A 14,854-nucleotide genomic window follows, 5' to 3' on the forward strand; every position below is an offset into this window, starting at 1 on the left:
CGGGTCCCCGCTGAGTACGCGCCCGCACGCCCGGGTCCCTCCGGCAGGCGCGCAGCCCAGCCCCAGCGCTGTCTGTCCCCGCGGGGCGATGGGCTGATGGGCGCCGGGGGACGCAGGATGCGGGTGGCGCCCCAGCGCCTGCTGCTGCCGCTGCTGCCGTGGCTACTGCTCTTGGCGCCTGAGACCCGGGGCGCGCCAGGCTGCCCAGTCCCCATCCTCAGCTGCAAGTGCTCGGGGGAGCGGCCCAAGGGACTCGGCAGCGGCGCCCCCAACCCTGCGCGCAGAAGGGTGGTGTGTGGCGGCGGGGACCTCCCGGAGCCTCCCGAGCCTGGCCTTCTGCCTAACGGCACCGTTACCCTGTGAGTACCCGACGCGGCCAGTTCGGCCGCAGCTCCGACGTGGGGGACGAATGGAGACAGAGGTGATAGGGGAAGGGGGCGATGCCATCACTTCAGAGACTCTAGGACAGGCCCGAATCCAGGCGCCCAGAAGGGAGGCTTGGGGAATAGGCGAGAGATTGGCGCTGCCGGAGTGTGGAGGAAGGAAGCTTCTTTGGGGAAGCCGCTGCTGCCTGGAGAGGGGCATCGCGGGCGCCCACTCACCTGCACAGGTGAGGTGGAATGCGTGCTGGCAGGATGCCCACGCCCCTTGAATTTCCATCCTAAACTGAGGTTACGGGCTTCTAAGACCTGAGGTGGGGTGGGAAGGGGAAGGCTCAAGAACAGATCGTGACCACAGCGCACGCGTCCTGCGACCGGCTGACGGAGGCCCCCAGGCTTACCCGGCGGGCCTGGCCCCTCCAGTTGGGGGCGCCCCACCTGACCCCGGGCCTGCCAACCCCCCTTCCATCCTGCCTGCATAGGTGGGCTCGGAAAAGTCTCTGCCAGGGATGCGGGAGATTCTTGTTGGAATGAAACCCGGGCCTCTCGATTCTCTTTGGGCCCCTTGCTCGCCGCGCGCATTTGCGAAGTGAGCTCTGGGCTGAGTATTGCATTCCTCTCCCTTCTTTCCTTCCCTTGGACATAAAACAAGCTTTCGGTGTTTTTCAATTGACTTCGCCCAACGATTGTGAAGAAAGAAACCTGGCTGCGAGGAAGGAGATTACCTCCCGGTCTCCTTCCGCGATCCGAGTTCCCACCCAAGCCAGGGCCTTATTGTTGGCAAAGAGCGCGGCTGCGTCCCAACCCTACCCCAAGCCTCCTCAATGAGGGTCTGAAGTCCAAGAGAATTAGCGGCCCCTCTTCACTGCAGTGGTTTCCTGGGCTGACCACGTGCTCGGAGCTCCACGCACGCTGTGGAGTGAGGAGGGTCCGGCCCTAGCGGCGGCCCCTTCCTTTCCTGTCCTGGATCCAGCCTACCGGCAGCTTCCCCTTCCCTGCCCTCCTGACCCCAGTGGCAACCTTTCCCCACCGCCCCTTGCCCGGAGTTGGAGCTGGCTCACAGTCTATCCGCTTGTGTCCAGAACAATACAGTAAAACGCCTCTGGTTGGGTGAGTTCAGAGGCTGCCCGCTTCCTGACAGGACACGACTGGTCAGCCTCTGACGTTGGCCGCCTGGCCTGCATTTTCCCCAGCTATGGTGTGTGTGTGTCTGTGTGTCTGTGGTGTGTGGTGTGTGTGTGTGTCTTATGGGAGTGGAGGCGGTGTGTCTGCTCTCTCCCACCTCCCTGCAGCGCAGGGATACGGCAACTGCCCAGGAGCGCGGCTGTAGCTGCTCATTCTCTTTGAGTGTCCACTGGTGTTTAAGAGTCCAGGCAGGCCTGGGCATTCCCCAGCCCACTCAGTTCTGGAGGAGAAAAATGCTTGAATAGTTGGGCAGATGTCTGTGTGAGTCCCAGCTGCACGATGATAACTCAGCTCTGAGAGGGGTATGTGTGTGTGTGTGCGCGCATCCGTATGTACGTGCTCTGTGGCTGTGCTCACACACATATGATGCTTCCCCCATATGCGGTAAGCTTTCTGTGTGTCTGCTTGTTGGGATTAGGGACTCCTAACATATTGAAGGAAGGAAGGGGAAAAAAATAGAAAGGTGGTTTTGCAGTGCATCTTAGAATGATTTGGCAGCTAATGCTTTCCAGCCAGGGCTAATTCCCTTCCATGCCATTCCAAGGAGGAGAGCTGGGCAACTCTGGGTGAGAATATATTGTGACAGGGTTACAGCAACTGTGAATCCTAGTTCACCTTCCCATCCCAAGCCCTCTTCATGAGTAAAAGCCTCCCCTTTCCTCCCAGGCCACTGACTGGGCTGGCTGAAGGCACCTTCTCAAGGAACAGCCCCCTGAGCCTGGCTGTGCATACCTGTAGGGACAGCAGGTGGGGAAGGGCAAGGAAGCCCACTCACCCATCAGCCTGAAGTGTCACTGAATCGCCAGCCACAGGCAGATTTTTTAGGTTCTCCCCACCGACAGGCTCCACAAAAATATCTCAAAGACCAGGCTTCCCCCTAGCTGGCTTCTAAAGCGAAAAGGATCCAGGTTTCTCTTCAGCACAAGCTGGTCAAGGATTCTTTCCTCTCAGGGCTCAGTCCCTCCAGCACACCTTTCCCTGCCCTAACATGCATCTCCAAGGAGAAAGAAAGAGAAGGGCTGGGAAGGGACTGCCGTTTCAGGCTGACAGCAAAGCGAGAAGCTAAGAGCATGAAAACCTCCTAAATGTTCAGCCTCACTCTCCCAAACTCCTCCCCCTTATTCTCCTCATTTTTTTTTTAAACACAAATTCTCCTTATCACTTTTTAGCTTGTCACCTTGTGCAAACAACAGGACTTGAGCCAACAGATTTTGTTTGCATTATGGCCTTCCCCTTCCCCCATCCCCACCCCCACATTCCCATTAAGGAGCCTGCTGTCCAGTTAGGGTCCTCCAGAATGGGCCACCAGGTCCCAGTGCCCTTCACGCAGCCCCCTGCTGCAGACCCTGTGATGCAGCGCTGCAGGGGCCTCAGGACTTTACCTGGAGAAACCCGCAGACGCCGAAGGCTGGAACTGTTCGGGCAGAGACAGTGCTAGATAAGGTCTCAGTCTCAAGGAGCCTACTACAGTCTGCTCAAGAAGCTCCCCAAGCAGTTTAAGGCAATTCTGTGAACAGTCCTGTTTACCTCATTGAAAAACCCTTCCTCCCCTCCACCCGATTATCTCAACTTCTGCCGTCTGTTTTTGTAGACTACGTATCCCCTTTCCCCGCCCTTTGCTGTTTTTTCTTTAATGGATTTTCATTTGCCCTTTTCCAGAAAAGCAGAACTCCTGGCTTCCTTCCTGATCCATCTGTTCCCAACCCACCCCCCAGTCTCACAGCCCAGTCTGTAGTGAGGTGGGCAGGGCAACTCTGGGCTCAAATGTGCCTGTACAGAGCAGGAACCTTTATGGGCCTCCCCTGAGCAGAAAGGTCCCTTTAGGGTGGCTTATTACAGGGAGAACCTGGGTGTGGGTGGGAAAAATGAACAGCGTGTGAGCCTTCAACCCACTGCTGGGCAGCAGCTGATGGGCCTGCCCTCTGGTCCTCAGCTCTGGGAGTTAGAATAAGGGGGAAGGGGACCTGGGAATAAGGAATTCCAGGAAAGGACTGATGATAAATAACTCCAGGAGGAAATCTACTATGAGGACCTCCCAGGATATCTGCGCAGCCCCTACAGAGGCGACTGGCCTTGTGTCATAAATTCTAGAACGTCTGCACCTCGGTAAAGGGCCTTAGAGATCAGCAGGTCCAGCCCCTACATCTTCCAGCTGAGTAAACTGAGGCCGGAAGAGGGATGTTGCCTTGCTAATAGTCACACAGCTAGCTGGGGCCAGAGTGAGGATTAGCTGGTTGGGTTCTTGACACACTGCTCTTATGCAAGGGACTTTCGGTTCACCTGGCTGGACTTGGGGCCCAATGGACACAAAGGCTGCTCTAAAAAACCTGGTTCCTTCCCAGCAAGACCCAGGCCCTTTTGACCTGGGAACATTCCAAGGCCGGATGGAGAGGGGGGCGGGCATGGGACCAGTCACTCCAAATGCTCAGCTGCCAGCATTTCAGGGGGAGTTGCCCACCACATCAGCAGCCCACGTAGAGGAGAAGGGGCTGTTTGCCACGCAGATGTGCTTAGAGCTGGCTGGGTTCTTTTGCTGTGAGTTTGATGGTCTTCAGGAGCATGATAGGGCAGGGGTGGGCAGGGATAGGACGGGAGCTGTCCTTCAGCCTCAGGGAGGTGTTCCTTGAGCCCCAGAGCTCCCTCCTGCTTCTGGACTCAATGCTCTAGCCCGGGCCCTCACCTTAGTGCCCCTCAGCCCAGCCACCAGGGTCCAGTTAGGGGAGTTTAGAGCAAAGTGTGCCAACCACCATCCATACAGCCCGATGAGAGGGGAAAGATGCTGGCTGGAGGGGCGGGCCCACGCTGGCTTCCCCCACCCCCTCGAGTCCACCCTCTTTCCCCCATATGGTTCTCATAACGTCTGGGCTCAGAGACAGCAGCCAGAGGAAGTGGCTGTGTACAGAGAGCTTTTGTGAGGGAGAGGAGGGGGGAGGGGGAGAGAGTGAGGAGAAAGAGGGAAAGAAAAGAGGGAAGAGGCAGGAGACAGAAGGTGAGAGGAAGCCTTTAGCACACCCCCTTACCCTCCCAGTGGTAAAAGGGTCTCAGCTGCAACATCCCCACGTGGGCTCCCAGACACCCCCGCCAGTCTGAGAGGGGTGGGGCATGAGGGGCCTCAGAAGAAATCCAAGTCCCTCCCTGACTCTTCCTACCTACCTACTTGAGGAGCTGGAGGTAGCTAGCTCCAGGGATTCGGTCAGCCTCTTCTTGGGAGCCTTGGGAACCCACCACCGTTAGGGCCTCGTCTTGTGTGGGATATTAGGATCCATGGTCCTGTGTCAGGGAGCACACTAGACAGAAAGCAGAGCCCCTGGGGCTCACTGGTTGAGTCCTCATTGTACCAAAGAGACTGGAAGGGCCATCATGGTGAGTTCCAAAGATATCACATATAATTCACCCCCAAATGGGTGCAGGCCCCAGAATGGGTTATTCAGCCTGAGCTATTCAGAACACGTGCATGAACTCAGCAGCTTCTGAACCCCAAGGAAGTCCTTTACTGCTGGCTACCATGGATCACCCGTCTCTCACTAGGGGGTGGAGGGAGAGGCACTCTCTAGTCCTAGAGGTGAGTCTGAGAATTTCCCCTAAAGGCACAGGCAAACCAGTGTAATTTCACCCTAACCATAAATTGACCATTAAATTTGGGGGTGATGTTTTTAAAAAGAGAGAGTGTTTTTAAGTTTATCCCACATGGGACTCATCGGGATCAGAACTCTTTTTCTGAGGGAGGAAAAGTCTCAGCCACCTCTGAGTTGATCCCTGTCCTTTCACTCAGTGGCTGCTTTCCTCACCAAAGCCCAGAGAGGGGCAGTGAGTTCCCAAATACCACACAGCCTGGACAGGACCCCTGGTTCTCATCCCCTTGTGGCCTGAGACTGCCAGTGACTCCTGGGACCTGACAGAAAGCCCGGGGAGGGAGAAAGAGGGAAAGGGCCCTGGGCTGAGAATTAGAGGGAAAATCTGGTAACTGCTAGGAAGGGGCTGCTTGGAGGGGCTGTTTATTTTCATTTCCCCAGCCCAGGCGCTCTGTTCTATTTAGAGCTCAGACACTGACAGGACGAAGCTGCCTCCTCCCCTTCCTCCCTCCACTGGGCCCCCATCCTTCCCAAACTCCAGAACATTCCTTAGCTTTTAGGACTGGGTCGGAGGGGGCAGGAAAGGGGGAGGGGGGAAGAGAAATTATAGAATGTAGCTGACTTGGCCAGCCTCCCTGGACCCGGTTCTCCCAGGCTTTGCTTCAGTTTTCCCCTGGGAGCCAGGGAAGGGCAGGATGGGGGAGCCAGGGGGTATGCAAGATGGATGGGGCCAGGTGAGGGGCAGGGGAACCAATCTGTCACGGAGGATGGGGGAGTGCAGCTTGAGGGGGAGTTCCTGCCTGAACTGGAAAGGCCAGACATCTCCCAGCTGGAAAGGGAAGGGAAGGTCTGAGAGGCTCTCCTGCCCCAAGGGCTCCTTGCCTTGCTGGGAGCTGTGTGGTGAGGCAGAAACTCTATGACTTCAGGCTTCAGGAGACTCTATACCCATGATGGGAAAGGCCATCAAATATAAGGGGTGGGAGTACCAGTCCAGCCCCCTCTTTTACTGAGAAGGAAGCTGAGGCCCAAGGGGTGCTGACCTGCCCAAGGTCACACAGCTCCTGGTCAGACAACCACCACTAGACCCCAGGACTCCTGACTCCCAGTCATGTCTGCCATCTTGCAGGTGCAAACACTGAGGCAAGGCCAACAAGAGGAGCCACATCTTAGAAAGCAGAAGAAGGGTAGGAAATAGTACACAGAGATTTGGAGACACTGGAGCTTCTCAGGCCTCTTAGAGGCTCCACCACTTAGTCACTCTGGGTCCCAAACAGTAACACTGCCCCAGGCATCAGGGGCCCCAAGGGCTTCACCTGTCCACTCTGCTCATGGTGACTATGTTTCCGGAACCAAAATTCAGGCACGTGGTGCTGGAAGTTTTTGGGGGGAAGAGTTGCCCAGTGGACATCCATGGCCCACTCCCATCCCAAGAGGGACAGAGCCCTATAAAATACGGCTCTCACAGACAAGCAGATGCAGTTCCTCTTCCCACATTGACTAACCAGGCAGCCCTTGGGAAAGGCCAGGGGTATTACACTAACCCATTTTCTCCCACTTGGCCTAACAATGGCCTAACAAGTACAGATGTGTTTAGGGGGACAACTGTACAAAATCACTATACCAACCGAGTATTTGAAATCAGATAGACCCAAGAAATGGGAAGCTCATGGTCTCTAAAGTGCTCTTCCACATGTTTCCTCTCTGTCCTGCACCACAGACAGCTTAAGGGCTATGTGACCTCTACAGGACAGGTGTCCCAGAAGAACTGTCCTGTGGAGCCAGCTTTGCTAGGACAGGGATGGGTTCTCCTGAGCATCAGGAGTGAGCGTCTATGACTGATGAGGGAGAGTGGTGGTGGGGAATTGGAGGGAGAAGGAATCTGCCTCTTGACTTGGGAGAACTCAAGACTCGGCGGTGAATTCTCCATCCACTGACTACCCCCACTTTCCCTGGAGCTCTGCCCCAGATACCCATCTGTTCACCAGCCAGTACCTACCGTATATCCTAGCCCCATACCAGGGGATGAGAGACTCAGTCCCAACCCTTACAGTCCTTACAGTTTCATCGTGGAAACACTCATCCCATAAGAGTGGAATGGTTAAATAGTGACCAAAAACACCCAAGAGAAGTGACAAAGATCAGGGCTTCAGGACTTCCAATGAAAACTTCTGGGGAGGAACATCTGAAGGACTAGTATACAATTGGGTATAAAAGACTGATAACAGATTAATCCTTTCTGGTCTATTTGTATTTAAAAAGAGGCTTTTAAAATTCCCCAATGGTGGAATTTTAGGCCGTGTATGGAGGAAATGTTTGAGGTGGATGGGGGTTACTTCCCACCTTGTTCAAATCAGGTATACACCACACACACACACACACACACACACACACACACACACACACACACACACACACACACACACACACACACACACACACACACAGAGTCCATCCTGTCTGACACATCTCCCCCCATCTTCCATGATGAGAAGTTTGTAGAGAAACCATGTCTCATGTACCTTTGTAGTACTAGCGTTTAGGTGGTTAGTGAAGTTTGAAGAATGAATGAACGAGTGTGAATGATTATAGCATACTCTATTCCATGTGCTCCAGCTAGGAAGCTTCAGCTTGAACTTGCGTATGAGTAATTGATGGTTTGTCCCGCAGTCGGCCCCTGGCCTTGTTCTGACTGATGATATTGAGCTTCTCCATCATCTTTCCACAGATGTAGTCGATTTCATGCCTGTGTATTCCATTCAGCAAGGTCCACGTGTATAGCTACAAAGAAGGGGCCCTAAAATCTCCATCACTCCACACCCACCACCTGTAGCATCTTTTCTTAGGCTTCTGCCTCTAGGTTCAATTCCAAGGCCGCAGACTCACTCGGTCAGTCCTCTCCCATCCCAGCCCCAATTTCTTGTTTCTACCTGCTCACTCCAAGACATGCTCTTGTAGAGAGGGAAGTTAGAGAAAAGGAGACACGCAGGCCCCATGGGTAGAAGCCACTGCAAGACTGTTTTTCTCCTGGCCTTGGTCTCAGGCCCTGCCTGGATGGTCCAGTTTCAAGATTGAGTTCAGGGGCAGTCTCAGGATGTGACCCTCTAAAGCCTGGAGAAGAAAGCCCCTACCTGAGTCTCTTTCCAGAACCAGTAGGTGTACAAGGTCAACTGGACAGGCTTCCAGTTAAGGGAAGGAACAACAGGGAAATACAGGAGTGGGCAAAACACCTTGCATGCCCTCTCCAGCATTGATGTCCCCTGCAATCAGCCTAAATGGACATGAAGGGCAGCTTTGAAGGGAACAGAAGTCATAGAGGAGCAGCCCTTAGCCTGAGGGCATGTGTCAAAGCAGGGCCTGTGGGCCATAGACATTCTCACTTTTAGGGGCCCTGGTGGTGCAGTGGTTAAGTGTTTGGCTGCTAACCAAAGGGTCGACACTTCGAATCCACCACCCACACCTTGGAAACCTTATGGGGCAGTTCTGCTTTGCTATAGGGTCGCTATGAGTTGGAATCGACTCAAGGGCAACCAGTTTTTGGATTGTCATATGAGGAGTGGAGCAAATGTTTAAGCACTCACCAAAAGGCTGATGGTTTGAACCCACCCAGGGACACCTCAGAAGACAGGCCTGGCGATCTGCTTCCGAAAGGTCACAGCCTTGAAAACTCTATGGAGCACAGTTCTACTCTGCGCACACGGGGCTGTCATGAGCCAGAATTGACTTGACGGCAACTAACAACATTGTCATATCAGAAGTCCCTGGGTGGAGCAAACAGTTAAGAGCTGGACTACGAACCAAATAGTTGGCCGTTTAAACCGCTCAGAGGTGCCTCGGAAGCAAGGCCTGGTGATCGGCTTCCAAAAGGTCACAGCCTTGAAAATCCTATGGAGCACAGTTCTACTCTGCACACATGGGGTCACCATGAGTCGGAACTGACTCGACTGCAACTGGTTGGGTTATTGTCATATCAACCATACTATAATGTACACGCATTCTTCATGAAATATAATAATGATTGCTAATCGACATAGCATGACATTTGGTAGATTATTTTTTTAATTTTAATCTTTAAGTAAATAAGTCTATATTAATTAATTTTAATGTTTTAGAGACAGTAATTATCTTTGAGGTTTCAGATGCCTTTGTGGGCCCTGAGTATGCTCGAAGGCCCTTGGCACTGAGCCTGCAGGCAGGCCTGGGAACTCCAGTTTTACCTTGACCATTTAGGGTGGGTTATGGGCTTCATGTCTTTTTTGGTATCAGTAAGCAGACCACCCTCCTCCCCATCACTGACTGTCTCCCTAAGTCACTGCCCAGCCACCAGCAGCGGTGTCAGAGACAGAGCCTTCCTAAAGCAGAGAGCCCCAGGGACTGCCTGAATTCACTGAGACTCCAGGATCTGAATCCTGGAGAGTAGATCCTGTGTCCACAGAGGGGCTGATGTGGTTGTTGCCTCTGTGTGTGTATGTGTGTGTGTGTGTGTGTGTGTGTATGTGTGTGTGTGTGCGTGTGTGTGTGTGTATGTGTGTGTGTGTGTGTGTGGAGGTGGGCAGTGGTCTGACATGTACGATTCTTCCTGCACATGTGAGAACCATTTCGTTCAGGCGTGTGCTGGCTTTTTGCCCCACAGGGTGGTGCCCACGTGACTACTACAGGGTCATCTTTGATGTCGGGGTGGTAGCTGGTGAGTTCCTGTGGCTGCCCAGAGGCCACAGGGCCTCTCTGTAGATGCCAGCCACTCGCTCCCTTGGCCTCCAGCCTCATTAGTGGTAACTCTGCTTGCTTCTCTCCCCTAAAATAGGACCCCAGCCGGGAGAGAGTTCTGGAATGGACTCCGTGTGCCCCCTCTCCTTGGCCAGATTTCAAACTCTGGAGTAGAGAACAGGGGACTCCAGGGATTGACCCCTCTTCCCACAGAAAGTTTGAAGTGAGACAGACAGGAAGGGAGGAAAGGAAGAGAGAACCTCAAGATGCGGGACTGGGCAAGCTGAGCTGTGTGGGGCAGGGTTAGTGCGGTTGTGAAGGAAGCCCACCTGACTCCCTGTGTGGTTGTGGGGCAAGAGGATGGTGCAGGCCGAGGTGGTGTCTGTCTGGGGAAGTTAAAGAGAGCCAAGGCTGGCACCGTGTCCACGATGGCTCGATAGAACCGTGGGGCTGAGTTTCCCTCCGTCTCTGCCCAATTTTTGTGGCCGCCCTGTCTGTTTTCCTCCCATGAGACAACCTAGAGCGGTGGGAACATTTTTCTTCCCATTGGATTAGGCTCTGTGTGTGTGTATGTGTGTGTCTTTATCCACCCCATCAGCAGCCCCGTAACTGCCAGCTTCCTACCTACTCATAAAAGAAAACAACAAACCCAAGCACTTTCTGTCCAAAATTACTGCCCGCCTCGACCAGCCCCACAAGGGGGCATATCGGAAACCTGACCTGACAAACACAACCGAGGCCATTTCAGAATAATCTAGATCTAAAGAAAATTTCCTCAAAACTATTCAGATAGTTAAGACCAAAAGATCTAATTCTGGGTATCTGGGGACTCAGATCACAGAGAACTATCTGCCCAAAGTCTGTCCAAGAAATGGAAATGTGTCAAGAAGGGGACCCATTGGAGGAGAAAGATAAAAAGCTATTTGCCTGGTGGCCCTACTTTTGTGAGTGGGTCCCAGGGTGGGGGGCCAGGGATATGTCCTCTGTACAAGGAACAAGTCTCATTTCAAGACTATCAGTGCTGGAGTTTGCATGGGGCTGGCCAAGCCGGAAGTGTGGGCTGCAGATGACCCCCACCCGTGTCCTGCCCTCTTCTCCCCAGCACACGCACAGAGGCTGCCTTCAGAGAGGCCCTGGCCAGCAAGAGGTCTGGGCTCAGGGCTGAGGTGGGTGGGACAGGCTGGGAGCTAGCCCTGAAGCCAGATCAAGAAATAAGCTGCTCTGGGCCAGAGGCTCTTCCCTGCCTGCTGAGGGGCTGGTCCCCAGATTGTTTGCTCTGCTCCTACACAGCACAGGCACACGCGCACGCGCACACACACACACACCTGTTGCCTTAGTATCTCTCAAGCAACCCAGGCTTCTGGGGAGACACTGGCTGCAAAGAGACTAGATAAGGGTTAAAGCTGCACCAACGAATATGGTAGCCACTAGCCACACATGGCCGTTGAGCACTTGTAATGTGGTTGGTCTGATTTGAGATGGGCTAGGCTTGCTGTGAGTCTGAATCAAGTCAACAGTAAGAGGTTTGGTTTTTGTTTTTAGAAGAGTAGAATACAAACCAGATATCAAAGACTTAGTACAAAAAAAAGAAAAGCTCTCATTAATAATTTCTGGACATTCAGTACATGTTGAAATGATAGTATTTTGGATACATTGGGTTAAATAAAATATATTGTTAAAAACAATTTAATTTTTTTTTTTTTACTTTTTAAATATGTGGCTACTAAAAAATTTTAGATTACGTATGTGGCTCGCATTATATTTCTACTGGCCAGCTGTGGGTTAAAGAATCTGGAGTATGGGAAAGAGGTCAAAGGATTAAAGGTTAAAGAGTCTGGGGAATATGGGGTGGGGTTTCCCCCTCAACACCCAGTACCATCTCTGGACCCCTCTGGGTGGGGTTCTCAAACTGAGATTCCAGGTTTTAATTTCAGCAACTTGGAAGTTAGAGAATTTTTTAATTTTCTCTTTTTACTTCAATGATCTTACAAAAATTTTCTTTCATAAAAAAATGTTTTGCAGAGATAACTTTTAATTAGAATACATTTTCATTATGTAAGATTTTTGTTTCTAAAGTTGATGTTTCTCAAACTGGACTCCTCAGATGTGTTGTTATTGTTGTGGTTAGGTGCCATAGAGTCGTTTCCAATTCACAGCAACCCTGTGTACAACAGAAGGAAACACTGCCCAGTTCTGTACCATCCTCACAACTGTTGCTATGTTTTAGCCTTCTGTTGCAGCCAGAGATAGTGTCAATCTATCTCATTGAGTGTCTTCCTCTTTTTCACTGACCCTCTACCAAGCATGATATCCTTCTCTAGGGACTGGTCTCTCCTGATAACATGTCCAAAGTACATGAGATGGAGTCTCACCATCCTCACTTCTGAGGAGCACTCTGGCTGTACTTCTTCCAAGACAAACTTGTTTGTTCTTCCGGCAGTCCATGGTATATTCAGTATTCTTTGCCAACACCGTAATTGAAATGCATTAATTCTTCTTCGGTCTTCTTTAAGCATTTCCAGCTTTCATGTATATATGAGGTGATTGAAAATACCTTGGCTTGGGTCAGACACACCTTAGTCCTCAAGGTGACATCTTTTTAGCACTTGAAAGAGGTCTTCTGCAGCAGATTTGCCCAGTGCAGTACGTCATTTGATTTCTTGACTGCTGCTTCCATGGACGTTGATTGTAGATCCAAGTAAAATGAAATCCTTGACAACTTCAATATTTTCTCCATTTATCATGATGTTGCTTATTGGTCCAGTTGTGAGAATTTTTGTGTCCTTTATGTTGAGGTATAATCCATACAGAAGGCTGTAGTCTTTGATCTTCATCAGTAAGTGCTTCAAGTTCTCTTCACTTTTAGCAAGCAAGGTTGTGTCATCTGCATATCGTAGGTTGTTAATGAGCCTTCCTCCAATCCTGATGCTTCGGTCTTCTTCATAGTCCAGCTTCTCGGATTATTTGCTCAGCATACAGATTGAATAAGTACGGTGAAAGGATACAACCCTGACACACACTTTTCCTGATTTTAAACCAGGCAATATCCCCTTGTTCTGTTCGAAAAACTGCCTCTTGGTCTATGTACAGGTTCCTCATCAGCACAATTAAAGTGTTCTAGAATTCCCATTCTTCTCAATGTTATCCATAATTTGTTATGATCCACACAGTCAAATGCCTTTGCATAGTCAATAAAACACAGGTAAACATCTTTGTTGTATTCTCTGCTTTCAGCCAAAATCCATCTGACATCAGCAATGATATTCCTCGTTCCACATCCTCCTCTAAATCTGGCTTGCATTTCTGGCAGTTCCCTGTCAATATACAGCTGCAACTGTTTTTGAATGATCTTCAGCAAAATTTTACTTGCATGTGGTATTTATGATATTGTTCAATAATTTCCACATTCCACTGGATCACCTTTCTTTGGAGTAGATTTGTATATGAATCTCTTCCAGTCAGTTGGCCAGGTAGCTGTCTTCCAGATTTCCTGGCATAGATGAGTGAGCATTTCCAGCATGTATTCATTTGCTGAAACATCTCAATTGGTATTCTGTCAATTACTGGAGCCTTGTTTTTCACCAAGGAGCCCTGGTGGTGCAGTGGTTAAAGCACTCGACTCCTAACCAAAAGGTCGGCAGTTAGAAACTACCAGAGAAAGAGGTGACAATCTGCTTCCATAAAGATTTACAGCCTTGGAAACTCTTCGGGGTTTCCGTGAGTCAGAATCGACTTGTCGGCAGTGGGTTTGGTTTTTTTCTGGTTGTTTTTCACCAATGCCTTCAGTGCAGCTTGGACTTCTTCCTTCAATACCATAGGTTCTTGATCATATGCTACCTCCTGAGATGGTTGAACGTCAACCAATTCTTTTTGGTACTGACCCTGTTTTCCTTCTATCTTCTTTTAATGCTTCCTGCATCATTCAATTTTTTGCCCAGAGGATCCTTCAAAATTGCAACTCGAGGCTTGAATTTTTTCTTCAGTTCTTTCAGCTTGAGAAATGCTGAGCGTGTTCTTCCCTTTTGGTTTTCTAACTCCAGGTCTTTGAACATTTTATTGTATTTATTATTATTTCATTATATATTGTATTTTAGATATATTCCCAGGAAAGAAGATAGTTCTTTTTTTTTTTCCCCAGGTTTGAAAATTAATGTTCCTGGGCTCCCTCCTTTGTAGATGGGGCTGTGATCATCTGGGAGCCCTGTTCCTCTATCCTTCCATACCCCCATCCTCTCCCCATGCACCCCACCTCATCAGCGTTTCTAGTCTTTTCTCACCCCCAACCCAAGGGGACAATCCCCGGGAAAGACCCTTGGGTGGGTGGGAGGCTGAAAGATATCCCCTTTCTCCACACTTCCTCCTAATGTTTTAGGACACTTCTCTGGCATTCCTAAGGATACTGAGGGGCCCTCTCTCCTTCTCAGACATTTAAAGCAACCTCTGAGCCTCAAACTCTGAATGGGTATGGAGAGAATAAACTGGGAATGAGATGAGGCAGGCTTTGATTTAAAGTCAGGTAGTATACACCGTTGAGAGCCCGTCACGACTGAGGTGGTCATCCCAGCCCTGCCAGGGCCTGAATTAGACCTTTACAGGCCCTAAGAGCTGATGAGATTATGGTTTAACACCACTACCGCCCCATGTGTAATATGAAATAAAACAATCCTAATCCACAAAATGAGAATAAGGACATTCATAAAAGTTCTAATTTTTCTTACAATAACTAAAAAAACCCATTTCCGTCGAGTCAATTCCGACTCATAGTGACCCTATAGGACAAAGTAGAACTGCCCCATAGGGTTTCCAATCTTTTACAAAAGCAGACTGCTACATCTTTCTCCTGCAGAGCAACTGGTGGGTTGGAAACACCAACTGTTCGTTTAGCAGCTAAGCACTTAACCACTGTGCCACCAGGGCTCCTTTTTTTAATAACTACTCTGACATATTTTTGAAATATCAAGATAATGATATGTGTGTGTGTGAAGCTTTTTGGAAACCCAGTATTCCCCCTCC

At 50.6% G+C, this 14,854-nt stretch overlaps 1 protein-coding gene across 1 annotated transcript in view; it reads left to right on the top strand.

The window, feature by feature from the left end:
* The first annotated feature begins 96 nt into the window (after positions 1–96).
* The window catches only part of ADGRA2 (adhesion G protein-coupled receptor A2), a 41,124-nt gene continuing 26,366 nt past the window's right edge, over positions 97–14,854 (top strand). The window contains exon 1 of the mRNA XM_004383397.1: positions 97–359. Coding sequence (XP_004383454.1) covers positions 97–359 — 263 coding nt within the window. The remainder of the gene's footprint in view (positions 360–14,854) is intronic.

This window comes from Trichechus manatus, unplaced genomic scaffold (assembly GCF_000243295.1).
Source record: "Trichechus manatus latirostris isolate Lorelei unplaced genomic scaffold, TriManLat1.0 scaffold00109, whole genome shotgun sequence".
NCBI lineage: Eukaryota > Metazoa > Chordata > Mammalia > Sirenia > Trichechidae > Trichechus > Trichechus manatus.